Source organism: Talaromyces proteolyticus (genome assembly GCF_021365285.1).
Source record: "Talaromyces proteolyticus strain PMI_201 chromosome Unknown BGW36scaffold_12, whole genome shotgun sequence".
Classification (NCBI taxonomy): Eukaryota; Fungi; Ascomycota; class Eurotiomycetes; order Eurotiales; family Trichocomaceae; genus Talaromyces; species Talaromyces proteolyticus.
Window position 1 is genome coordinate 649,481 of NW_025764288.1, and position 25,878 is coordinate 675,358.

A 25,878-nucleotide genomic window follows, 5' to 3' on the forward strand; every position below is an offset into this window, starting at 1 on the left:
ACTGCTTCAACCACCTTCGTTTATTCCGTTTTTCTAATCTCGCATTGATTCGACATGCCCCAGACCCGCCTTCAGTTCCAAATTGGTGTCTCTGCCTCGGAGATTGCCATAGCCTGGACAATCCTACTCAAAGACTATGTAGGATCTTCAAATGTGCTTTTCTACGTCACGGATTCCACACTCCTTTTCTTGCCATCAAAAAGAACCAAGAGCATTACCCTCGAAATAGACGAACGTGAAACGTTAAATCAACTCTCTAAGAAGCTAGAAGAACAGACTTTACCTGGGTCTGATGATATTGGAAACAGCCAATCATCACCCTTTCAGACGCATTTATACATCTCAGATGTAGAGGCCATATCTGCGGCGAACGACCAGACGAATTTTATAGAACTTACGGAATCGATTGAAACCACCGATATATTACCATCTAATTTAAAGGTCGATTTTACGTTAAAGTGCCTGATTCTGGAGGACGGCCAGGGCATCAATGTCTCGGCTGTACCGAGCTCTCCAGCATGCAGCAGCACTCAAGCGCTGCGCATCTTGCAGCAATTGGAGCACGTAATACACCAAATACATCAACCAGAACAACAAAGAAATAAGTTGGTGTATGAAATAAACACAGCGAGCGACTCAGACCTACGCGATGTTTGGACATGGAATTCCACGGAGCCAGTTGGGGAGGAGAACACAGCCCTTGAGGTCTTCACAAACATTGTGAAGCATTATCCTAGTTCTCCTGCAATTAATGCATGGGATGGTGAGTTAAGTTACAAAGAGCTAGATGAGTTATCGACTATTTTCTCCTCTCATTTGACTCATGCTGGTATTGGGTCTGGCAATATCGTACCATTATGCTTTGAAAAATCCGTGTGGACGCCAGTAGCCATCTGGTCGGTGATAAAGACAGGAGCCGCTTTTGTCTTACTGGATGAGAACCTGCCAGAGGACAGGCTGCGTCAGGTCGCCCAGATTATTGGCCCTAACGGCTTTCTAGCACTGGCTTCGAGTTCACAAAAGCATCGAGCAAAGCTCATTACTTCTCAGGTTATCGTTGTGGACTCTGAGTACCTTGAATCTGTCGATATTCCGTCTAAAAGGAAAGTGGATCCGCGTATCCAGTCTTCGGATTTGATATATATTGTCTTCACTTCCGGTTCGACTGGTGTTCCGAAGGCGGCGATGCTTTCACATAATAACATATGTGTATTCTCTTCATCAATTGGAGTTCTAAGCAATGTGGCGCACGAGTCGAGAATTCTGGCACTAGCTTCATATGCTTACGATGTCTCACTAGGAAACATATTTCTCAGTCTCCTGAATGGAGCATGTTTGTGTATTCCTTCATCGTGGGAATGTAAGAATGATGTAGGGCGAGTGGTCCAGAATTATAGAATCACGCATGCTATGATGACTCCATCAGTTTCCAAGATGCTACATGCTTCTGATTCGCGAACGTTAGAAGTGCTGGATCTTTGCGGTGAGCCATGCAGTGAAGACGCCTTGGAAAAATGGCGAGGGACTCGCACACGCGTCATGAATACATATGGGCCAGCAGAGTGCACTGTCACAACAGTTGCGAACCCTAATGTATTACTCTCATCTAAACCGACTGTAATCGGAAAGGGTGTAGGTGTCTGTTGGGTTATGGATCCAATTGATCGCGATCGATTGACGCCTATTGGTGCTGTAGGAGAGTTAGTCCTGGAAGGGCCTATGGTTGGATTAGGATACCTTCATGACGAGAAAACCACAAGGTCAAAATTTTTGAATAACCCCGAATGGTTACAGAACGGACATCTCGGGGTGACAACGGGCCGTAGAGGGCGGCTTTATAGGACTGGCGATCTCGTCCGGTATACTGATGATGGTTTGATTGATTATGTGGGACGACGTGATATGCAAGTAAAAATTCGTGGACAGAGAGTCGAGCTGGGGGAGGTTTCGGCCCATCTACAACAACATATGCCATCGTCGATAGAGTGGTGTCCCGAAGTTGTCAGGCTAGAGGGCGGGGCTGAATTATTAGTTGTTTTCCTTGCCATCCCGGATGTCGCTTTTGCAAACAGGTTGGAAAACGACAAAGTCGATGACCTGAGAGTAATTATTGATCAAGTCAGCTTCGAACTGAGGAGGAAATTGCCTCCAGCCTTGGTTCCGGGGGCATACACCCGCATAGACCAGATTCCGCTTGCTTTAACAGGAAAGATCGATCACCGCAAACTGAAGCAAATTGCCCTTTCGTTAACGACCGATCGTTTGATATTCCCACAGACGAAGCCGATGGATGCTTGTTTGAATAGCAAGCGGCAGACTGGCAATTCGAGGCCAACTACCGATGGCAATCGTCATACGAACGGATCTAGCATAAAACGTCAAAATGGGAACGATAATAATGGGATAAGCAAGGATCTCAAGTTCAAATTACTGAAGCAAATTTGGAGCGATATACTGCACGTTGAAATAGAGTCCATTCATCCCACAGACTCATTCTTCGCCCATGGAGGGGAATCACTGGCTGCTATTAGATTCGTCAGTGCCGCAACAAGAAATGGTATTCAGCTGGATGTATCGACTATATTCAGACACCCACAGTTCGAAGATTTAGCTTCAAATAGCAAGTTGTCTCACACTTCACTTCCAAAACCGCCTGTGCGTTTTGCCCTAATAAGAGAAGAAAAAGTCGTGGATGAGATTGCTTTGTCGTGCGGAATAAGCACCGATAATATCGAAGATGTGTATCCGTGTACGCCTCTACAAGAAGGTTTGATCACTGCTGAAAGCTCTAAATCAGCATCCTATGTGGGTCGAGGACGGTTTGCGCTGCCGCAACACACCAATCTAACACTATTTGCACGAGCATGGCAGCGTGTTGCAGAGACTCATCCAATCCTACGGACACGTATTGTTGATACGGACTCGCATGGCCTTCTTCAAGTGGTCTTGCGAGATGGCAGCCTATTCGCAGGAATTCAAACTGGAAATTTGGCCAGCTACCTGAAAGGCGATATGCGGCGAAAGATGGGCCTCAACACTGAGCTATGCCGTTGGGGTATTGTGCGAGAACGCCAAATAGCATATTTCGTGCTCACTATGCACCACTCTATATACGATGGATGGACTCTTCCACGTATTGTGTCTGATGCTTTCAGGGCGTATCAAGGAATTCGGATAGAGCCAAGCATAGGATTCAATGTGTTCATAGATCATATTAGATCGTTGCCGTTGAAGCCGACAGAAGACTTCTGGGCACGCCAGCTGAAAGATCCGGAAAGAACATCGGTATTTCCAGCCTTACCGCCTGGAATTCGAGAGCCTCTGGCCGATAGGACTGTGTCAAAGACTTTTGCCACACCCTCTAATGCTAATAAAGGCATATCAATTCCATCTTTGTTGAGAGCTGCCTGGGCATTACTTGTATCCAGAATTTTAGGAGTTGACGATGTGACGTTTGGAGCTACCGTCTCAGGTCGAAATGTTGCAATAAACGGTATCGAGGACCTTCTGAGTCCTACCATTTCAACCATTCCTGTCAGAGTCAGAATTGACGAAAGCACCAACGTCGAAAATTTCATTGCCGGTGTTCAAAACGACGCTTTGGAAGCCATGCCGTTTGAGAACTTTGGGTTACAAAACATCCGGAAGGTCAATGAGGACACACGACAAGGAAGCAAGTTTCAAACGCTATTCATTGTTCACCCTCCGGATGCGTCAAACTTGGAATCACTGTCTACTTCAAGTCCCGTTGAACAAGAATTGAAAACAATGCTGGAGAAACTAGATATCAGCGATACGTTATCGAGCTTTAATGAGTACAGCTTGATGGTGCTCATCACACAAGCAAAAGGTCACCTTCGAGTGGAGGCTAATTATGACTCTAGAGTTCTAGGTACTAATCAAATAACCCTCCTCCTCGAACAATTCGCACACGTGGCCGTTCAAATTGGCAGTCGGAATAATATGAGGCTCAGCTTACGTGAAATACCAATCGCAAGTGAGATTGACATAGAAAAGATCTGGCAATGGAATGCGACACCATTCTCGCCAACATCCGAGTGCATCCAGGACGTTGTCCGTAGGACATCTCAGCTTCGACCACAGGCCGAAGCTATTGTTGCTTGGGATGGAACTGCTAGCTTTGATGATGTCGATAAACTGTCCTTGCGTTTGAGCCACATCTTGAGGGCTAAAGGAGTAAGACGTGGAAGTTTAGTTCCGATTTGTATGGAAAAGTCAATGTGGGCAACTATAGCTATGCTTGGAATTCTGAAATCCGGAGCAGGATTCGTTCCGATGGATGTCAGACATCAGCCGAAGCAGCGTTTATTGTCAATTGTGGAACAAGCCGGGGCTACTTGCATTGTTACTGCGGGACCAGCTACGGCCCTGGCATCGGAATTATGCAAAGAAGTCATTGCCTGCGATCAGCTTCTCAATAGTGCTAGTTACGATGCAGATGGCCTCTTTGTGGATAGTGAGCAGTCATCACCTCTAGACACTGCTTTCATAGTATTCACCTCGGGAAGTACTGGTGTTCCTAAGGGGATTGTGATTACACATGAGAATTTCTGCTCAACAATTCGGCATCATAGCCGAGAATTAAAGTTGTCAAATAACTCGCGAATATATGATTACGCTTCATATAGCTTTGATATTGCCGTTCACAACTCTCTTATGGCTCTCTGCCTAGGTGGATGCTTGTGCATACCTAGCGAAGATGACCGGGAGAATGACATTGAAGGTTCATTTGAGCGACTTAAAGCAAACTGGGCTGACCTTACTCCATCGGTTGTACGTCTCATTGATCCATCTGCAGTACCAGGCCTCAAGACACTTGTTCTTAGTGGCGAGGCGGTTGGGAAGGATATAGTTCGGCTTTGGGCCACGAAGGTTGATTTGATTAATGCTTACGGTCCCGCCGAATGCCAAATCTGTACAGTGCAAGGGAATGTGAAGACCCCCGAACAAACCCCAGCTATTGGTCGCGCAGTGGGTTGTCATGCTTGGATTGTTGAACCTCAAAGTAATAATCTGTCAGCGATCGGGGCTATAGGTGAACTAGTAATTGAAGGGCCCATCGTCAGTCCAGGATACTTGAATGCATCAAACACTTCCTTCATTCGCGACCCACCTTGGCTAGTCGCAGGGTCGAAGGCAGTTCCTGGACGACGTGGTCTTTTGTATCGAACCGGTGACCTTGTTCAGTATCAAATTGATGGAACAATATTATATGTGGGAAGGGCAGCGACGCAAGTTAAGATCAATGGTCAACGCGTAGAGCTGAACGAAGTTGAGTTCCATGTGAAACAAGCTGTCCCCACGTTAAGCGAAGTCGTTGCGGAAGTGATAGACTTTGGTGGAACGAACACTCTCACTGCATTCATGGTTGACTCCAACAATTCGCAGACTGGTAAGAGACTACGGGGTCTGCACAATGATGATAGCCCAACCATTGACTTGGCATCTCCGCCAACCGAGCTACAATCAAGGCTCAAAACTGTCCTTCCGCCATACATGGTTCCCACAGTATATCTGAATACGTCTCACATTCCTCTTACCCCGACACGAAAGATAGACCGTCAGAAGTTAAAGCGCTATGCTTCTCATATTGCGAAGGATGGCTTACTCCAATGGACTCAAAAAGAGCAAGTCGACACATTAACGATATTCAATCAACGACAGCTAACTATGGCCACTATTTGGTCACGGGTGCTCAAAGTTGAGACGTCTAAAATAGGCCTTCACAGCGACTTCTTTCGGCTCGGTGGCGATTCTATTTCTGCAATGCGTCTCGTAAAATATGCCCGCAAGGAACGATTGGTATTGACTGTTGCAGATATATTTTTACATTCACAGTTTGACCAGCTGTCTAATATTGCACATGAGATCGTTGACATCAACGATGATTTGGAGGACTCCGCCGACAGAATACAACCATTTGATCTTATTCCAGTTTCAGGTAGAGATGTGCTTCTTTCATCTGCAGCTACCATTTGCAGAGTACCCCAAGACGCGATCATCGACATATATCCCTGCACTCCTTTCCAAGAAGCCGTCTTTGCCTTGACAGCAAGGAATTCATCCGCATACGTTCAGCACACCCAGCTTCGGTTTAGCGACAACCTCAGTCTAGATCGCGTGTTGGGTGCCTGGAATAAGGTTATTGAGGCTAACGCTATTTTGCGAACCCGATTAATCCAGTCCGAGGAAGCCAAGCTCCTGCAGGTTGTCATCCATCATGAAAGAAATATATGGAATTGGTACAACACAAGTCAAGAGTACTTGGATGAGGCAGCAAAGACTCCTATGGGATTAGGTCATTCTCTCTTCCGTTTTGGCATCGTTCGCAATGGATCAGCGTCCGCAGCTGGGTATAATCTCATTTGGACGATGCATCACGCTATCTACGATGCCTGGTCCATGGACCTTATACTCCGACAGGTATCTAAATATTATTATTCTCAAGAATTACCATCAGCCAATCCAGACTATAACATCTTTGTCGATTTCCTTCGACGGCAAGAGAGCAAGAGTGTGCACTGGTGGCAATCGTATCTTTCTGGGGCAGCGAATGCCTCAATATACCCGAAAACACCAATGTCTATTCGAGAGAAATTATCAGATAGCCTAACCCGCAAAGAATTCGCATTGCCTCCGTTATTGCCTCCAGGGTACTCGCCTGCCGTACTCTTGCGCGCTGCTTGGGCTATTTTAATGGCCCGTCATACAGGTGGCGAATACGTGGTATTCGGTGAAACTCGTCTTGGTCGAAATGTACCCGTTAAAGGCGTAGAGAGGATGCCAGGTCCAACCATTGCGTCGGCTCCTATTCTGGTCCAAGTTGATCGCGAGAACACAATCGAATCGCTGCTCCAGAGAGTGAGAAATGAGGGAATACAAATGCAAGAGTTTGAGCATCTCGGATTGCAAAATATTTCTCGAGTTAGTGAAGATGCCCGCGCAGCTTGTAATTTCCAGACTCTCCTCGTTTTTCTGGAGGCGGAAGACCGAGTGGACGGTGACTCAATATTTGAAATTGATGAGACGATCGACGACATCCGAAATTTTAATAGCAATTACCTCCTCATATATTTCAGTCTAACGAGGAAAAGCTTAATTACTCAAGCCGTCTTCAGAGAGCCTGCGATCTCTGGCGGACAAGTTGACTTACTTCTGCAACAACTTCAGTCTATCTTTTCCAGGTTATGTTCTTTACCCAAGAATACTTTGATCAAACAGCTTGATGTGGCAAGTGAGCATGATTTAGCTCAAATCTGGGACTGGAATGCAATTCCAGCTGAAACAGTCGATGAATACATTCACGAGTTGATTGCTAAAAATGCACTAAAGAACCCCGACAGACTCGCTGTCCTCGCTCACGATGGCGAATTGACATACAAGGAACTCGATGACTACTCAACAAACCTTGCAGCACAGTTAATTGCAAAGGGTATTGGCTTGAATTGTTTTGTACCTCTATGTTTCGAAAAGTCAGTTTTGGTTCCCATCGCCATGCTGGCGGTAATAAAGACAGGAGCAGCTTTTAGCGTTATGGATGTCTCGTATCCTGAGAGCAGACTCAAAATTATCACGGAAGCTCTCGTATCAACGTTGGTGATGACAAGTCCGTCTCAATTGAACCTAGCGAAACGCCTTTCCGATGAAGTGTTTATTGTGGACACAATTAGTTATACGGATACCACCGAGTTACATAGATACCAGGTTATTGAAAGTTCTCCCCGGAATACTGACCGTATCATGTACGTTTGTTTCACTTCGGGAAGTACGGGGGTTCCCAAAGGTGTGAAAGTTTCACACCGAAACCTTTCCTCTGCTGCTGTCGCTCAGACCCGTGAGCTCGACTTTGTTCCTGATGATAGGGTGTATGACTTTTCATCCCACGCTTTTGATGCGAACATCTGGCATTTCTATCTTGGTTTTGTTGTCGGCGCCTGTGTTTGCATCCCGTCTCATGAAGATCGCATGGGTAACCTCGCCGGAAGTATTACGTCTTTTAAAAGTACTGCACTATTCCTCACGCCTTCCGTGGCCCGTACGATAAATCCACAAGAGGTTCCTACTGTGAAGAGACTGTACCTCGGTGGAGAGGCAGTTACTCCTTTAGATGTGTCAATGTGGAAGGACTCCGTCGAACTCTGGGGGGCATATGGGCCTACTGAAACCACACCATTATGTATATTCACTCGCCTCTTTGCCCCCGAGTCAGCATCCAATATTGGAAGGGGTGTTGGCGTAAGATCTTGGGTTTGCGACCCGAATAATCATGAACAGTTGGTAGCCGTTGGAGCCATAGGGGAGATGGTAAACGAGGGTCCTTTAGTCACACAAGGCTATCATAACCAACCTGAAAAGACAGCTGCTGTATTCATTGAAAGTCCCAACTTTCTTCAACAGGGGTTCCAAGACAAACATGGACGCCATGGTAGACTTTACAAGACTGGTGATCTAGTCCGATATTGCTTTGATGGCACGATCCAGTACCTTGGGCGTGCTGACACACAAGTTAAGTTACGTGGCCAAAGAGTCGAATACGGTGAAATCGAATACCATCTCAAGCGCGCACTACCGGAATCGTCTTCAATTTGCGAAGTGATCCTTCATCCTTCTTCTGGTCGCCCAATGCTCGTGGCTTTCTGCTCCTTGTCTTCGTCATCGTTGAGTTTAGATAGGGCTGGGGCCCGAGCGTATCTGAGCAAGAGGCTTCCACCTTACATGATACCAGAATTCTTTCTGAGAATGACTGAGATTCCCAAAAATCCATCGGGCAAGGTTGACCGCCTCAAGCTGAGGGCGGTAGGGCCGGAAATACTAAGCACTACCAATACACTAGAGGGAGAGACTGATGTGGAGCGCGTATATGGACCTCATACAGAAATGGAAACATTACTTGGAACACTGTGGTCAACTGCCCTCGGACATAATATCACACCAATCTACTCAGATACAGACTTTGTCGACGTCGGAGGAGACTCTATCGCCGCTATGAAACTATCAAATCTCGCTCGTAAGCATGACCTGAGCTTAACGGTAAAAGACATCATTCAGTACCCTACATTGTCATCAATGGCGCTCCATATTCGCTCTATTCAAATATTATCAAATTCTCCTAAACCCTTTTCCCTTCTAGACACCTCTGACATCGGTCAAATCTTGGCTAATGCTTCCGTGATATGCAATGTTCCTGTGAGCTCGATTACGGACATCTATCCTGCTACGCCATTGCAGACAGAATTAGTTGCTCTAACGATGAAACAGCCTGAAGCTTACATAAAACGGTCTGTGTTCGAAGTTCCAAGCTATATTAATCTTGAAAAGTTAGTTCAAGCCTGGGATACGGTCTATCAGTACAACACAATTCTGCGTACTCGATTTGTCGAGGTACAAGGCTTCGGACTGTTACAGGTGGTTGTCAGCGGGCATCATCGTAGGAAATATGGCAGTCTTGAGTCGTGTATCAAGGCTTTTAGTGAACACAATCCAGATCTCGGAAACCCCTTGTCTCATTTGTCCATCATCGAGGATAAGACAGCCCCGAAGATCGTTTGGACAGTCCACCATGCTCTCTACGATGAATGGTCAACCTTAATTATTGAGGAACAACTTCGTCGAGCATACCAAGGTCGAGCCGTTACCCGTCCGCCGGATTTCAGTGGATATGTGCGACACATTCTATCACAAAACCAAAACGAAGCAAAGTCTTTCTGGAAAAGCCAACTTTCTGGATGTATTTCTACCACAACATATCCAATTTTACCGTCAACTAGCTACTCAGTGCGACCCTCGAAAACATTCAATCGTAGGATACACCCTGACGTTGGGTCTTTTGCAAAATTACAGGCAAGAATACATGCTGCATGGGCATTGATAGTATCTAAACTGACAGGATCTGATGATGTTGTATTTGCTGCTACTTTAGCTGGGCGCAATGCTTCAGTTGAAGGTATTGAGCAAATGGTTGGTCCAACGATCACCCCAGTGCCGATCCGTATTCAGCTGGAGCGTGACCAATGCCAAGTACAAGATCTATTATCTGCCATTGAGAACAATACCGCCAAGATGGCGGCATACCAACACATCGGATTGAAGAATATTGAGCTTATCAATGACGACACCCGGGCTGCATGCAAATTTCAGACACTCATTGTCATAACGCCGGCCCCAGAATCCGGTGTATCCGAACTAGATTCAATAAAGACTTCGACATATGAGACCCATAGCAAGGAAGGAGAGGCATTTCATACATTTGCGCTGGTGCTTTTCTTCTTCCCTACCAAGGATGGTCTTGACCTTCAAGTAGTTTTCGATCCAACTATCCTCGACGAGCGTGAGGTTGAGCGTCTCGCGGGACGACTTGAGAGTACCATTTCTTCTCTAAGCAACAATACCTTCGTTTCCGATATTGAATGCTTGGGTAAAGAGGATTTAAATGCCATATGGGGTTGGAATAATAAGATACCCTCGTCTAACGAGCAAGTTCTTCATGAACTAATCCTTGAAAGTGCAAGTAAACGCCCAGATAAAGTGGCCGTCGACGCATGGGATTGCAAGCTATCTTATTCTCAACTCGACAATTTATCCAGAAATCTTGCATCTCATTTGAGTAAGTACGGTGTTGGACGGCACTCAGTTATTCCTATCCTCTCACCGAAATCCGGCTATATTCCTGTTGCAGTACTGGCTATTCTACGAAGTGGTGCTGCTTTCCTGCCTCTAGATAGCACCCAGCCGCTCAATCGACTAAAGACAGTCGTCAATCAAGTGAAGCCAGATGTCATTCTCGCTGCCACATCAACAATAGACGCTGCAACCAGCCTTGGTGCTAAGGTCGTTCCTATCGAAACATGCCGCAACGCCGTTGTCAATGGTACAAATACTGCAGAGCAGGAAGCCGAATCCCACCTAGATGATGTTGCTTGTATTTTATTTACATCCGGCAGTACAGGTATTCCTAAGGGCGTCATGCAGACACACCGGGCCTTATCATCATCAGTAATACATCAAGCAGCTCAATCAGGCTTCACAGACACAACAAGGGCCTTTGAGTTTGCCTCTTATACCTTCGATGTCAGTTGGAATATGATTTTCAAAATCCTTGCAGTTGGTGGCACTCTCTGCGTTCCAAGTGAAGAAGATAGACAGAATGACCTCTCTGGGGCACTGAGTAGGTCGGGTGCTACTCTCACCGAACTCACAGCTTCAGTCGCCCGCCTCCTTAACCCCGATGCGCTCTCTCATCTCGAAACACTTATCCTGTCCGGTGAACCTGTCGACATACGAGAGTTCGAGCACTGGAAACCAAAGGTACGCGTGATTGTCTGTTATGGGCCTTCAGAATGTACATCGGTCTCGACCATAAACCCAGGTCTCCAGGATCAATCTAGCGAGGATGGAATTGGAAGAGCGTCTGGCTGCGCAATATGGATAGTTGACCCTAAAAATTATCGCCATTTAATGCCAGTCGGAGCGGTTGGTGAGATCCTTATTCAAGGACCGATTGTAGGGAAGGGCTACTACAACAACGAAACATTAACCCGAGCATCTTATATCTCTGACCTTCCATGGCTAAACTCGACTAATGAAGGAAAAGCTATTTTCTCCAAACATGCATTTTTATCTGGAGATCTCGCGCGGTATGACGAAAACGGAAACCTGCATTTTGTTTCGCGTAAGGATTTACAAGTCAAGCTTCACGGTCAAAGAATTGAACTGGAAGAAGTCCAGCATCATGTACGCAAGGTGATAGGTGACGTTGTCGGGCCCGTCATTGCTTGTATTCTTGGCGACTCAGGGCCAGGTAGCGAGCAGAAGCTAGCTGCTTTCCTCACGGAAAAGCATACAGAGAGGAAAGATGTATGTGATTTGGCGGTCCCAGAATCAGCAGCTGTCACTGCATTACAAATAATAGATGAAAAACTTGGGGCTCTCCTACCGAAGTATATGGTGCCATCCGCCTATTACTTTGTAACGACCGTTCCTCTTACCAACAACGGCAAGATTAACCGGAAAAGGCTTGCTGAGCTTGCATCGATAGCCCAGCCAGACCAGATTTATAGAGGTAGAACTTCTCAAGAGGCGGCCAGGCGAAAACCCTCTACTGTGAGTGAGGCAAAGATGCAACAATTGTGGTCAGTCGCACTAGCACTGCCAACTGAAGTGATTGGGGCAGACGACAACTTCTTTAACCTCAATGGTGACTCGATATCCGCCATGAGGCTGGTTGCTGGGGCTCGAAGTGAGGGGTTTGACCTACGAGTATCCGATGTCTTTGCGAATCCTCGACTTTCTGACCTGGCGCCGAGGTTGCTGTCAAAAGCAAAACAACAGCAAGTCGCTCCTTCTCAAATTGGTCCTTTTGAGCTACTGGGTAAGTCAATTGATATTCCAGCTATTCGTTCAGAAGCTGCTAGAAGATGCGGCATATCAAATATAGATGCAGTTGAAGATGTCTATCCTTGTACGCCTCTTCAAGAGACCATGTTGGCAGCTACTATTAAAGATCCAAGTGCATTTATAAGTATGAGGGTATACAGAATTTCTCAGGACATTGATTTGAACAAACTACGAAATGCTTGGGCAACTGTGGTAGCGCGCCACCGTATTCTGCGCACTCGGCTGGTTGACCTCGATACTCATGGCCTCAATCAGATAGTCGTTCAAGACGCCCCTCTTTCATGGGATCATTATGACAGCATGAAATCGTTCCTAAAGGGCACTCGTGATGTGAATATGGGACCAACATTACCACTAACAAGATGGGCTCTCATCAATAGCAACCCCAATCATCAACTGGTTTGGACAATTCATCACGCTATGTACGATGGTTGGACGCTGCCAATAATTGAGAATGAGGTTAGAGAGGCATATTTCCAACGAGCTTTAGAAAAACCATACCTTGACATGCGGCCACTCGTGAACTATATTCGCAAGGAACAAAAAAATGCTTCTGTTTCTTTCTGGGGTCGAGAGCTAACAGATGCGGGTGAAAGCACTGTATTCCCCTCTCTGCGCTACCACAACTACGAGCCGAGACCTGCAACATACCTGGAGAAAACAATATCGGCAGATATAAGTACTAGTCATGGGATCAGTCTCTCTGCACTGCTATACGGTAGCTGGTCTATTGTAGTATCTCATGCCACGGGAAACAGTAAAGTGTCCCTAGGTGCAATCCTTACAGGACGTAACGCGCCGATTGACGGGATCGACAGAGTCATCGGTCCAGCTGTTACGACTGTACCTATTTTTATTGATGCAGACTCCGGACTCACTGTGCAGGACTTCATGACTAGACTACACGACACGACAGTTCGAAGAATACCTCATGAGCATCTGGGGATTCACGCAATACGTCGCATCAATTCCACATGTGAAGCTGCGTGCAATTTTCAAACAGTGCTGGTTATTCAACCTCCTCGCGGATCAGCCCGTTCTAAAGTCAAAGATATAGACCAGGTCTTGGAAGAGATCGACGAAACCAAGATAGAAGGCTTCCCAGATCAACACTCGGTATTAAATCAATATGGCCTGATGATGGAGATTTTACCAATTGACAAGAAAATGACAATTCGGGCTAGCTTTGATTCAAAACTTATCTCAGGGGCCGAAATGGATCGCATGTGCTCTCGGTGGGAGCAGGTTATCCAGGAGATTTTGCAAATATTAAATCAAGGGCTTCCTGCGACTATTGGCACTCTAAACTCCATATCCAGGCAGGAAATCGATGCGATCTGGGGATGGAATAAGAATGAACCGGAAGCTGTCACTGATCAACTCGTTCTACAAACGATATCCGAAATTGCCACTCAAACCCCTGAGACGCTCGCAATTGATGCTTGGGACGGACGGCTAACCTATCGTGAGCTCGAAGAACTCTCTTCAAGACTTGCGAATTATCTTGTGTCATTGGGCGTACGTCCCGGTCAGTTCGTGCCCCTAATCTTCCCTAAGTCAATGTGGGCCAATGTTTCTATGCTTGGTGTTTTAAAGACTGGTGCTGCATTTGTTCCGCTCGACGCAGATCACCCTGAAGGACATCTAAGAGCTATCATGCAACCGTTGACTACGGATTTCATTTTGTGTGCTGCGCAAACTAGAGATCGTGCTTCTCGCCTAGCACGCAATGCGATAATGGTTGATGCGACACTTGTCAGTGGAGAAGCCACCAAACAATACATTGGCATTACATCATGTTTTTCATTGCCATCAGCAAATGATCTAGCATACGCTGTGTTTACCTCCGGGAGTACTGGCGCTGCAAAAGGGGTCAAGATTACGCATAAAAATCTGGCTACAGCAATTCAGTACCAAGCTGGGCCTCAAGGCTATCAAATAAATCCCAGCACAAGATCCCTCGACAGCTCATCATATTCGTTCGATGCTTGCGTTTGCAATTTTTTCTACACTATAACGCAAGGTGGCTGTCTATGTATTCCCAGCGAGGAGTCCCTAAAGGGTGACATTGCGTCCTTTATTCGTGACTACCAGATCAACTGGGCGCAGCTTGTCCCGTCAGTCGCAAGAACAATCCACCCAGATAGTTTGCCAGACTTGAAGACCCTTGTCCTAACTGGAGAGCCCCTGACAAAAGGCGACATAGAAAAATGGCACCACCGCATCCGTCTTGTCAACGCGTACGGTCCGACAGAATGCACGATCCTCTGTGCAATCTCTTCACAAATCACAGACCCCAGCGAGCTAGGATCTATAGGCCGAGGCCGTGGAGCAAACTTGTGGTTGACGGAGATAGGGAACCCTAATAAGTTAGCGCCAATCGGTGCCCCTGGAGAAATTCTCATTGAAGGTCCTATTATCGGGGCTGGATACCTAGGACCTTATAAATACCCTCTTGTGGAGAATCCATCATGGCTCCTCGCTGGCACAGAGAGCTTTCCGGGTAGACAAGGAATACTTTTCAGGACCGGTGATAAAGCGCGATATGCGGAAGACGGCACGCTTGTGTTTATTGGTAGAATCGGATCTGAGATTAAATTACGCGGTCAAAGGGTGGACTTGACTGCAGTTGAGGACGCCATTCGACGACGTATTCCTTCCGGCCTGGAGATCGCGGCCGAAATCGTTCATGTTAACTTAGGAGAAAAGAGCCAAGAGAGGCAGATGCTGCTGACTTTTGTTAGTACAGCACATGGGAGCTTGGCAGACTGTCACCAAAAGCTCGAAGAAAATCTACGGGCTCTTGTCCCTGACCTTAAATCGGGGCTTGACGCTGTTCTGCCAACATACATGCAGCCCGAGGCCTTCTTTCCGATCCCAGCCATCCTCAAAACAAGCTCTGGAAAGACAGATCGTCGCCGCTTAAAGGAATTCGGAAAAACACTTCGCTTACAGCAGCTAATCTGGATAAGTGGTGAAATGGCGAATACATCCTCAACCCCTCCCTGTACTGAAGAAGAGCGAACTTTAGCCGCTCTTTGGGCTGAGCTTCTTGGGGTCCAATATCAATCCATTTTTCGCGAAGATGACTTTTTCAAATTGGGCGGCGACTCCCTTGGTGTAATGCGATTGACTACAAAGGCCCACGAACGCGGGCTCGGGTTAAAAGCTGCGGAAGTGTTCAAAACCCCCAAACTTGCCTTGCTCGCTCAAAAGATAACTACAGTAGTAGACATCACAAAGGAAGTCACGACTTACAAGCCTTACAGTCTTCTCACTGGTGACATAGATATCAAAGAATTTACGAGCACATACATAGCGCCGGTACTGAACGTTGACAGTACCGAGATCGAGGATATCCTTCCGGCCAATGGGTTTCAAGTTGACTACATGCATAACGAAGAAGAACCGTTAGGTCTTCAATACGCTTACCTGGACATCGGTCCTGAGGTTTCGTGGCCAAAGCTCGTTGAAGCATGTCGAACTGTGGTGCAGGCATATCAGTGTCTTAGAGCCCGTTTTGTATACCATCAAGGCAAATACTACCAGATCATTCTACGTGACGCTCCTTTATTAACAGAGGAAATTGTCTCCTCGGAATATATCACCCCATTCTCCAATCAATTCTGCCCTCGGGACGGTCGCCAAGCACAAATCAATGACATTTTCACGAAGATGACACTAGTGAATACCGAGAATGGTCAACGTCGCGCGATTCTCCGTATGTCGCACATGCAAAATGACGGGTGGTGTACTGTGCGAATTCTCAAAGAAGTTGCTAATGTATTCAATGGCGGTGAGGTCGCTAAAACACCAAATTGGACGAACCTTTTGCATTACCGTCGCCAGACAGCGCACAGTTCCCATCAATACTGGCAAACGATATTAAACGGGAGTTCACAAATCACACCTCCATTGTTATATAAACCCGGAGGAACCAAAGTCCGGACTCTACGATCTTACGCACTTCCGTATTTCCATACCTCGGATGATAACAGGCGTACACGCCCAACAGTTGTGATCAATGTGGCCTGGGCACTTGTCCTTCAACATCTAGCAGGCCATACGGATCTCACGTTCGGCAACGTCACAACAGGAAGAAATGGCGCCATGCCTAGCCTTGACTCAGTTATCGGGCCTTGCGTTAACATGTTACCATTCAGACTTCGATTAGACTCTCGGTCTTTGGCTAGTAACAGAAGGCAGTATCTACGTGATTTAGTCGAAGTGTCCGCGCAGCAAGTCGACGATCGCACCTCCCATGAGGGACTCGACTGGGAGGAAATGGTGGATCGTTGCACAGACTGGCCATCTGGCACACGATATACATCTGCCGTGCATTTCCGTAATATGGCTTTCGAGCCTGAGCTGACCTTCGGAAATGAGCATCTTATGGTCACATGGTATGAGCTTGTTGCAACACCACATTGGACTACCGTGCTGGTATATCCAGAAAATGACGTTCTGCGGCTTTGGCTGCTTGCAAACCCAGTTGAAATTGGTGACGATGGCGCCGATGAGATTTTACACATGCTGGCTGGGTATTGTGATGAAATTGTAGCGTCACTCCACGAGTGAAAATATACATTTTATTATTAGATTGGGGGTTGGTGTTTTACATTCATCAATTATGACTACAGTGTTTTGTTACTGATTTCAAATGTTAAGGATGAGACATGGATCCGTTATAGGTGTTGTTTTATTGACTGATTTTAATTTGTGTATCGATTAAGTTGAGTTTTTATTTCATTATATAAACATTTTGAAACATTTTAAAACCTTCAAATTTGACACATACCAGCGACATCTAGCATCGACTGACCAGAATGCAGCCATGATTCACAGTAAAACCACAGATAAAAATCCTGGACATGGTCCGTGTATCTTACCTCCCAATGAAGCCTATACCTGTTCATCAAACGGGCTTCATCTTGTAGAGGATCCTAGGATTAGACAAAGCATTACCCAAGCAAAAAAGTCGAGATCTGACGTCTCTTTTTGGTAGGTAATTGAGCCACTGAATGAAGCGAATACTGATGCCATCGTTGGACGGAATGGCTACATACGTTGGTTACTACGACGGCACGTTGACAGATGTTTATTATGGCGTACTCACAACACAACAGTGCCACGGGTGGGGAAGTCAGCCTGCGTTTTGCAAAATTACCAAATTTCTTATGGTTTCCCTTTTTGGTAAGGCGGTAAGGGTGGTTGAAGGATGGCCTCTAGCGGTCATTTCCTGTAATAACACGTAACGTAACATTAACGAAGTAAAATACGCGTATGACGTATCGTTTCAGTGGCGTTTTACACGGAAAACGTCCAACGTCGATCCCTGCGGCGGTTCGTATACGTATGTCAGTTTTTAGCTCAGCGGTTATCTAGACCATCGCATGATAGACCCATAGATTTACGTGCTGCGAGGGGCCATGGTCTGACAAGGATAATCCATCAATCACAATATTCATTCCACTGCTTTTTGTTGGAAGCCGCGGGATTGAATCCCTTTCGTACGCCACTCGCTCCTCAGACTCAAAACTCTGAATTAGCGTGTAGGATCATGGCCGACATACTAACGGTCCATCCGATACAGTGATATGGAATCTGACATGACCCTATAACAAATTTCGAACGGTATACGCGTAGTGCGGTGCTCCATAGAATATTACAAATATTGAACCCCGTCTAGCAGATTATTGCATCGGATGGATATTCACAGCGTCTGTGCGTCGCTCTTCAGCCATTCTCTCATGGCGCTGTCTGACAGTGGCGGCCAATACTGTTGGTAACCTAATTATCAGCATGCAATCTTTTGTTGCATTCACACCGCTTCCAAGTTGCAAAGGACCCATCGAAATAGCACCGACTAGTATGCTCCGGTGATGGGCCTAGAAAGTGATGCCTAGAATGAATCCCATAATCGCCTACCAGTCGAAAACGAACTACGTCCTTCTCAATATCTGAGCCTAGCTGAGGTTTCCGGCTTGCTTTTGCGTCCGCGGCAGGCACATCGCGCTATGGCTTTGCTCTGTCCACCGCCGTTGTGGACTGATGGTCATGTGTCAGACTGTATGGTACATAGCTATCTTGCCAAATCAGTTCCTCCAGCTATATGTTTAATTTCTGTTTTTATATTTTGGATCCGCTATGTATATTCTCATTTCGGCGACACCAAACATATCCGCTCAGGGCCAAATGCCGTAGTTATAGGTGGGGGAATTGATGATCTATCTCCGCGATATGTTACAATCCTTCCACCATTGATTGCGCGATTAGAGATCGTGGGAGTTCTGACGGATATTGTCCTTTGTGTTTTTCTTATGACTACCCGTGAAGACTCCAATGGCCCCATCTCAGCAGCCTTTGCCTCGGCCGTGTCATCCGTTTATCTACTCCTCCTCGTTTTAGTTAGGAAGAAAGGCGGGGTCGATATCGAAATCAACTTACAACGACACTCGGTGGCCTTGTACACCGTACAATGGTTTTGCTTATCTTTAATCGTGCATGCGGAAATTTTAAGCGGCACAAGACTTCTTTCAGTCATTGCAATCCTAATTCGGTTTGCTCTATTTACAACGCTGTGCCTGTTTCACTGGACCGCTCCACAAATTCCCAGACGGGCATACAAGACAGGAGGAGCCTTCCTCTCCGACTTAAGCAAAGAAGAAACTGCAAGCTCAGTCTCTCGTCTGTCTTTCTCCTGGATAAATGAGCTGATATGGAAAGCATATCGGACGACACTAGAGGTTGAGGATTTGTACCCACTCAATGACGCTCAGAAATCCAATACAGTTAACTCTCGTTTCCATTTGGTATCAGCTCCCACGGTTTTTCTCCCATGGCGTCTATGGCGTTTCTTCAAATATGATATTCTTAGACAGGGTGGATGGGCTGCTGTGAACAGCGTGGCTGTATTCGTTCCTCCTATCCTTATCCGGCTCATCCTGAGGTATATAGAGTCACCAGATGTGATGAAGCCAAGCTCTGCATGGCTCTGTGCGAGTGGGCTTCTTATTGCAGGGGTAGTGGCTGGCACAGCAGATTGTCAAAGTGAATGGATAGGCCATCAGATTGCTGCTAAGGTACGCGCTATTCTAATCAATGAAATATACACGAAGGTGCTACGCAAAGGAATTGTGCAACCGGGGCGGGAAGAACATAAAGATATCGACTCTAACGACGGCAATGCAAGTGACGGGGGCATTTTCAACCTCATGTCGGTCGACACTGAGCATGTCAGTGCAGTGAGTGGCAATCTATATCGTGTCTGGGTCACCTTTCCTGTGCAAGCCACTATAGGGACATGGCTACTATACAAGCTTCTTGGACTCAGTGGTGTCATTGGTGTCTTGATCATGATTGCTCTACTTCCCTTGAACATCTTGATATCTCAGCGTGTAATGGCTGTTCAGGCTCGCGTGCTAAAAGCTAGTGATAACCGGATTCAAGCGAGTAACGAGATGCTGAGCAACGTTAGAACAATTAAATATTCGGCATGGGAAAAACCGTTCATTGCAAGAGTCTTGGAGAAACGGCAGTTTGAGATAAAGGAACTACGCTCACGCTTTATTTGGTGGTCTATTAACGCGACTACTTTCCATGCTCTTCCCTTTATTGTCACTATGGTGACGTGCTTTTTTTACACGATAGTATGGGACAATCCATTGGGAACAACTATTGCGTTTCCGGCTTTGACAATCTTTAGCATTTTGCGGATTCCTTTGGATCGAATGGCCACCTCGATCACTTTTATAATGCGAGCTCACGTCTCTCTAGGCCGCATTGAAAAGTTTTTGCAGGAGCGTGAAACAGCGAAATATGATCAGCTGTCATATGTGTCAACATCCATACATATTGGTTTCCAGGACGCCACTCTTATATGGCCAACCAGCACACGTATAGAAACTTTGGATAGCGACACTAGTAGCGGCATTCCACTAGCCGAGTTGCCTTCTACTCGACCCTTCCGGCTTGAAAACCTTGATATCAAATTTCAAACAGATGCTTTAAATGTTGTTTGTGGTGCAAGCGGATCTGGAAAATCATCTCTATTGCTTGGTCTTCTGGGAGAACTGGATCTGATCAAAGGCCACATCTCCCTCCCTCATGACCGGTTTTCGGGTGAGGTATCGCTTGAAAGTCTCACTGAGACAACTGCATACTGCCCACAAGAGCCTTGGATTATGAATCGTAGTATACGAGAAAATATTTTGCTGGATCTACCTTTTGATAGTCGCCGGTATGAAGCAGTGCTGCAAGCTGTAGCACTAACTCCAGACCTTATTGCTCTAGATCAGGGCGACCAGACTCTTGCTGGAGAGAATGGCAGTCGGCTATCTGGGGGTCAAAAGCAACGTGTTTCATTAGCGCGTGTACTTTACAGCCCATCCAGGTATGTTCTACTAGACGACTGTCTTAGTGCGGTAGATTCTCGCACAGCGAATCATATTTTCTTTCACGCTGTGAAAGGATCGTTAATGAAAGGTCGAACATGCATTCTAGCGACTCACCATACACATCTTGCTATTCCCAACTGTCACTATGTTATTATGCTAGATAACGGTCGAGTAATAGGTCAAGGAACTAGCGAAGAACTAGTTTCAATGGGTCTTCTTGAACGGGAAGTGGTAGACGGCAACTCCGAAACACAACAAACAATTTCTGCTTCAACTGAGAAAATATCCGAGCCAATCAACACTAAAATCACTATAGGCGATTTCTCTGCCAGGTCTTCACTCGATTCCGCTTCGCTAGAAGAGCTCCCTCTGAAGGCTAAGGAGCCAGAGTCTGAACCCGGATACAAAGAGGGTAAGGCCGAAGGCGCTGTCACTTGGCCTGTTGTCCGAAACTATCTAGCCGCAATGGGTCCGCGATGGTACTGGATCATAGTCCTCGCACTATTTGGGCTGCAACAGGTTGTTTCGCTTGGAACGAATCTCTGGATCAAGGAATGGGCATTTCGATATGATATGGTCGAAATGCGAAACAGCAGCAAGTCACCGTCGCAAAGGTCTGACGACTTCGAAGAAAACAAACGTCAGAAGGTGGACGCATGGTACTATATAACAATATATGTGGCCATATGCTTATTATATGGATTCATAACATTTATCCGTGATCTCACCACATTCTATGGCTCGCTCAAAGCATCTTCTACAATATATGAGCGCCTGTTAAATTCAATATTCTACGCCAAACTCATATTCTTTGACCGCGTGCCCTTCGGACAGATTACGAACCGGCTCACTAAAGATATTGAGGTGATTGACCAGACACTTGCAGGTTTTGCAGTAAGCTGGTTGCAATTATTTACATCCATGCTTATGGTTATCATTTTGATCTCTACTGCGCTACCAGTGTTTCTCATAGTCGCGGTTTCTATTTGTGCAGCCTATTATATTGTCACAATAGTATATATCAATGGCGCCCGAGATTTAAAACGCATTGAAGCTGTTCAGATGTCACCATTATATCAGCAATTTGGAGAAACATTCGCAGGCTGTGTCAGTATCCGAGCATTTGCTCGGACTTCGTCCTTTACTGTTGAAAGTCGAACGCTCGTAGACCAGCTCCATCGGCCGTACTTACTCCAATGGGCAAGTCAAGCGTGGCTCACGTTTCGAGTGGACGTCCTCAGTTCACTTATTTCTTTCTTCACTGGAGCCTTTGTGATCTGGGGTGTCAGATCCATTGAACCAGGAATTGCAGGCCTCATGCTAGCCTATGCGGCAACATTCACCGAAAATGTTATGTGGGTTGTTCAGGTCTATTCCATCATTCAGCAAAATTTGAACTCTGTGGAACGAATTGCCGAGTATACGGAAGTAGAGCAGGAAATTAGCCAGCCAGTTCGGACGGGCGTTTATGACCTCCCAGAAGACTGGCCATCGCAAGGAGAAGTTCGGTTGGAAAAGTATTCAACTCGATATTCGCCTGAATTAGAGCCTTCCTTGAACGAAGTTAGTTTCGAAACGCGCCGTGGCGAACGTGTCGCTATAGTCGGACGCACTGGAGCAGGTAAAAGTACACTTGCTCTTGCTCTAATCCGAGGTCTGGAGGCAGAGAGTGGGCGAATCGATATTGATGGTATTGATATTGCATCAGTCCCATTAGAAAAACTTAGGCAGGTCATCACTCTTTTGCCTCAGGACCCCGAGCTTTTCGACGGCACATTAAGACACAATCTTGATCCGCTACAACGCTATACCGATGAAGAAATGATCACGGCGCTGCATACTGTGCGTCTTCTCGACGACACTAGTGACTCTATCTCAGCGATTAGGACCAACACCGAAACATGCGCGAATGGGACTTGTCTAGACCAAGCTGCCGATGCTCTCTCGCGCGGTCAGCGACAGTTGCTTTGTATCGCACGTGCTCTTCTAAGGCGCTCACGCGTTCTCGTGCTTGACGAAGCTACTGCTTCTATTGATCATGCCACCGATGCTACAATTCAGGAGAGCCTACGAACAAGCATCGCCTACGGAACTACCGTAATAACAATTGCTCATAGGCTACTCACCATAGCTGATTACGATAAAGTTATTGTCCTGGATAAGGGCCGTGTTGTAGAGCAGGGCTCTGTCAGAGAACTCCTAGGCCGAACCGGAAACGACGCTATCTTCCGCGGCTTGTGTGAGGAGTCTGGAAATCTTGAGGAGATTGAACGCGCTGCAACTGCAATGAGTTTGGGGTGATTGGTTAATCTTTGCTTCTTTTCAAGTGTTTAGATATTATTTACAAGATTATTTCATTATTGAAAATGTACATGTAGTATAGAGCCTGGTGTCTAGAAAACTCATTTTGTTTCACATATTGCGGATTCAGTGCAGCACATCACATTGTAAAAATATCTCTTTTACATAGATTGGGTTATTAAAATTCGAAGTCCAAATTTAACCGACCTTTTTTACCAGTAAACCAGTTCTATGTTACTGTGTTTCAATATTAATATAGACGATAAACAGAGGCACTCAACAGCTGGATATAAGTGAGAGGAGCTGCGCACTTCGGCTAATCATCTCTATTTTCAGGGATATTATATCTCACACGAGCCGTCAATACCATTGGTAAACCGCTACATGAAAATATATAATATGGAGATCGAAGATCTATTCTGTTAAGTCCATTGGCAGTAGACGACCTCGTCGCTGAATGGCGGGACATCTGCTTACCATAAGCCCCCACCTTCCACTTTCGGTATGCAGCCAGTAGCCGTACAACGACGCTAAGCGCAAAAAGAATTTCCAGAACAAAATAAGCAACTCTTAGGTGCTGACTATTTGGCCCAGCCTATGGGAAGGAGAACGGGATAGAAAATTCGATGATTTAGACCCATTACGTAAGTGAGGTGGCGATTAGAATTGCCTGACCACACGTAGGGGGTACTGGTATGATTGAAGCGTTTCGATCTTCAAAAATGTTCGGACATGGCCAACATTTGTAGTATAAATATGCTCAACATTCCTGGAGTTGTATGAATTGTAACATTAATTGATCATTCAAGACGGTGAGCCCTCACTTAGACGTTCACGAGATAGTGCAAAATGGCTCTTGCTTTGTTTTTGTTCTCTTTTATTGCACTTTCCTCAAGCGCATCGGTTAATACTGATCCAGGATACGATTGTCGACCAGGTCAGGCATGTTGGCCAAATTGGCAGGAATGGCAGCAACTGAACAACAGTGTCAATGGCAATCTGTATCAAACCATTCCCATGGGGGCGTCCTGTTACACGAGTTCCCCTCTTTACAATGCTGCCACCTGCGATGCTGTGGTCAAAGATTATAATCAAAGTATCCCGCGAGGGGATTACTATGGACAGACCTACTGGTCCAACTGGGAAGCATGTGGCTCTTTGAGCTGTTCTCTTCTTTCTTCTGACCCTGAAGAGACGCTCTATCAGAATTGTTCTCTTGGTCGATTGGCATCATACTACGTTGATGTTCGCAATTCATCCCACATTTCTGCCACTCTCCAGTTTGCGCAGGCCCACAATATTCGAATCAGCATCAAGAATACAGGCCATGACTTTTATGGGCGCTCGTCAGTTCCCGGATCCTTGGCTATCTGGACCCATAACATGAACTCTCTACAGTTCTACAAGAATTTCACTGCTTATAATTGTCCGTCTGCAAGTGGGCTTAACGTTGGAGAGATTGGTGCTGGAGTTGTCGCAGGACATGCATACGACTTCTTCGGCTTCCATGGAATGGACGTGACAGGTGGCTATGAACAGTCGGTTGGCTTGGCTGGTGGTTTCGGTCAGGGTGGAGGACTGGGTTCGTTTACAACTACGTATGGTCTTATGGCTGACAACGCTGTCGAGTTTGAGGTCGTTACTGCTGATGGAAATGTACGGACGATAAATGAATGCAACGACCCCGACCTCTTTTGGGCGATGCGAGGTGGTGGTGGTGGCACATACGCCGTATTGACCAAGTTCAGGGTTCAGGTGTATCCCTCTGTGCCCATCCATGTCTACAATTTTGTCGCCAATTTTACAAGGGCTGATGTGGCAGTTGGCGCGACAAAAAATAGGGCACTTCGAGATATCATGACATTTCATGCAAGTCATCAACTCGAATGGTCATCTGCCCTAGTTACTGGCCAAGTCGAATATTTCCCAGAGGCAGTAGCAGTAGGCCTGGTACTGCCGTACGGTGATAATGGATCAAAGCTGAGAAGTACGATTGCATCTTTCGTTCAGTTTCTTCGTGAAAGAAGCGACCTTACTGTTATCAAGGATGCGTTCAGCTCGTACGACAGTTATGCAGATTATCTGACTGTCACTGCAGCGGATGCAGAGAACACTGAACCAGGTGGGATTTTCTCTTTGCTTACCTCCAGGCTAATTCCCCGCCAAGTATTTGAGCACGCAAATACCATCGATGCTCTTGTTGATGGCGTAATTGAAGGAGTAGCCACTGCTAGAAGCCTAATAAACAGAACTGGAACTCAAGTCGTACTTGAGTCCCCGTTAACTAACCCTGATATCAACCAAACAACGTCAGTACTTCCAGCGTGGCGCGATGCAATATGGCATGTCATTCATGTAGGTGAATGGTACGAGCCACTGATACCGGCTGTGCAGCAAAAAGCCACTGATGGCTTTCTGCAAATGACCGAGCCTCTCAAGCAACTCTCTCCGGGCGGGGGCGCGTATTTCAATGAAGCGAACTACCAAGAGCTGGAGTGGCAGGAGACGTTTTTTGGTGCCAACTACAACAAACTTCTGGAGATTAAAAACAAATACGACCCAACTCATCTGTTTGACTGTTGGAAATGCGTTGGATGGCGAGGAGAGAAAGAGTAAGCCTTCGAAACCCTAGTCTTTTTGCCCAATTATCACTGACATATACCTAGTCCATTCTACTCTTGCTATCAGGAATATTAAGTCGTTTAAAAATTGGAATTAGGATATGAATCTGCTACACGAGCCTCATATATTCTTCAAATGTTAAGTA

The 25,878-nt window shown here is 46.2% G+C and overlaps 3 protein-coding genes across 3 annotated transcripts; all 3 read left to right on the plus strand.

Moving 5' to 3' along the window:
- Positions 1–54: 54 nt before the first annotated feature.
- On the plus strand, positions 55–16,992 carry BGW36DRAFT_465104 (putative nonribosomal peptide synthase; the record flags this gene model as incomplete). The annotated part of the gene is made up of 2 exons (XM_046222281.1): positions 55–9,207; positions 9,280–16,992. 2 exons carry the CDS (start codon positions 55–57, stop codon positions 16,990–16,992), a joined length of 16,866 nt encoding a protein of 5,621 aa, XP_046067427.1.
- Positions 16,993–18,485: 1,493 nt separating this feature from the next.
- BGW36DRAFT_305709 (putative multidrug resistance protein) lies at positions 18,486–23,111 on the plus strand (the record flags this gene model as incomplete). Its single annotated transcript, XM_046212094.1, has 2 exons — positions 18,486–19,653; positions 19,705–23,111. The coding sequence occupies 2 exons, from the start codon at positions 18,486–18,488 to the stop codon at positions 23,109–23,111; spliced, it is 4,575 nt and encodes a 1,524-aa protein (XP_046067428.1).
- Positions 23,112–23,960: 849 nt separating this feature from the next.
- Positions 23,961–25,808, plus strand: BGW36DRAFT_431887 (FAD binding domain-containing protein; the record flags this gene model as incomplete). Its single annotated transcript, XM_046221051.1, has 2 exons — positions 23,961–25,723; positions 25,778–25,808. The coding sequence occupies 2 exons, from the start codon at positions 23,961–23,963 to the stop codon at positions 25,806–25,808; spliced, it is 1,794 nt and encodes a 597-aa protein (XP_046067429.1).
- Positions 25,809–25,878: the final 70 nt, after the last annotated feature.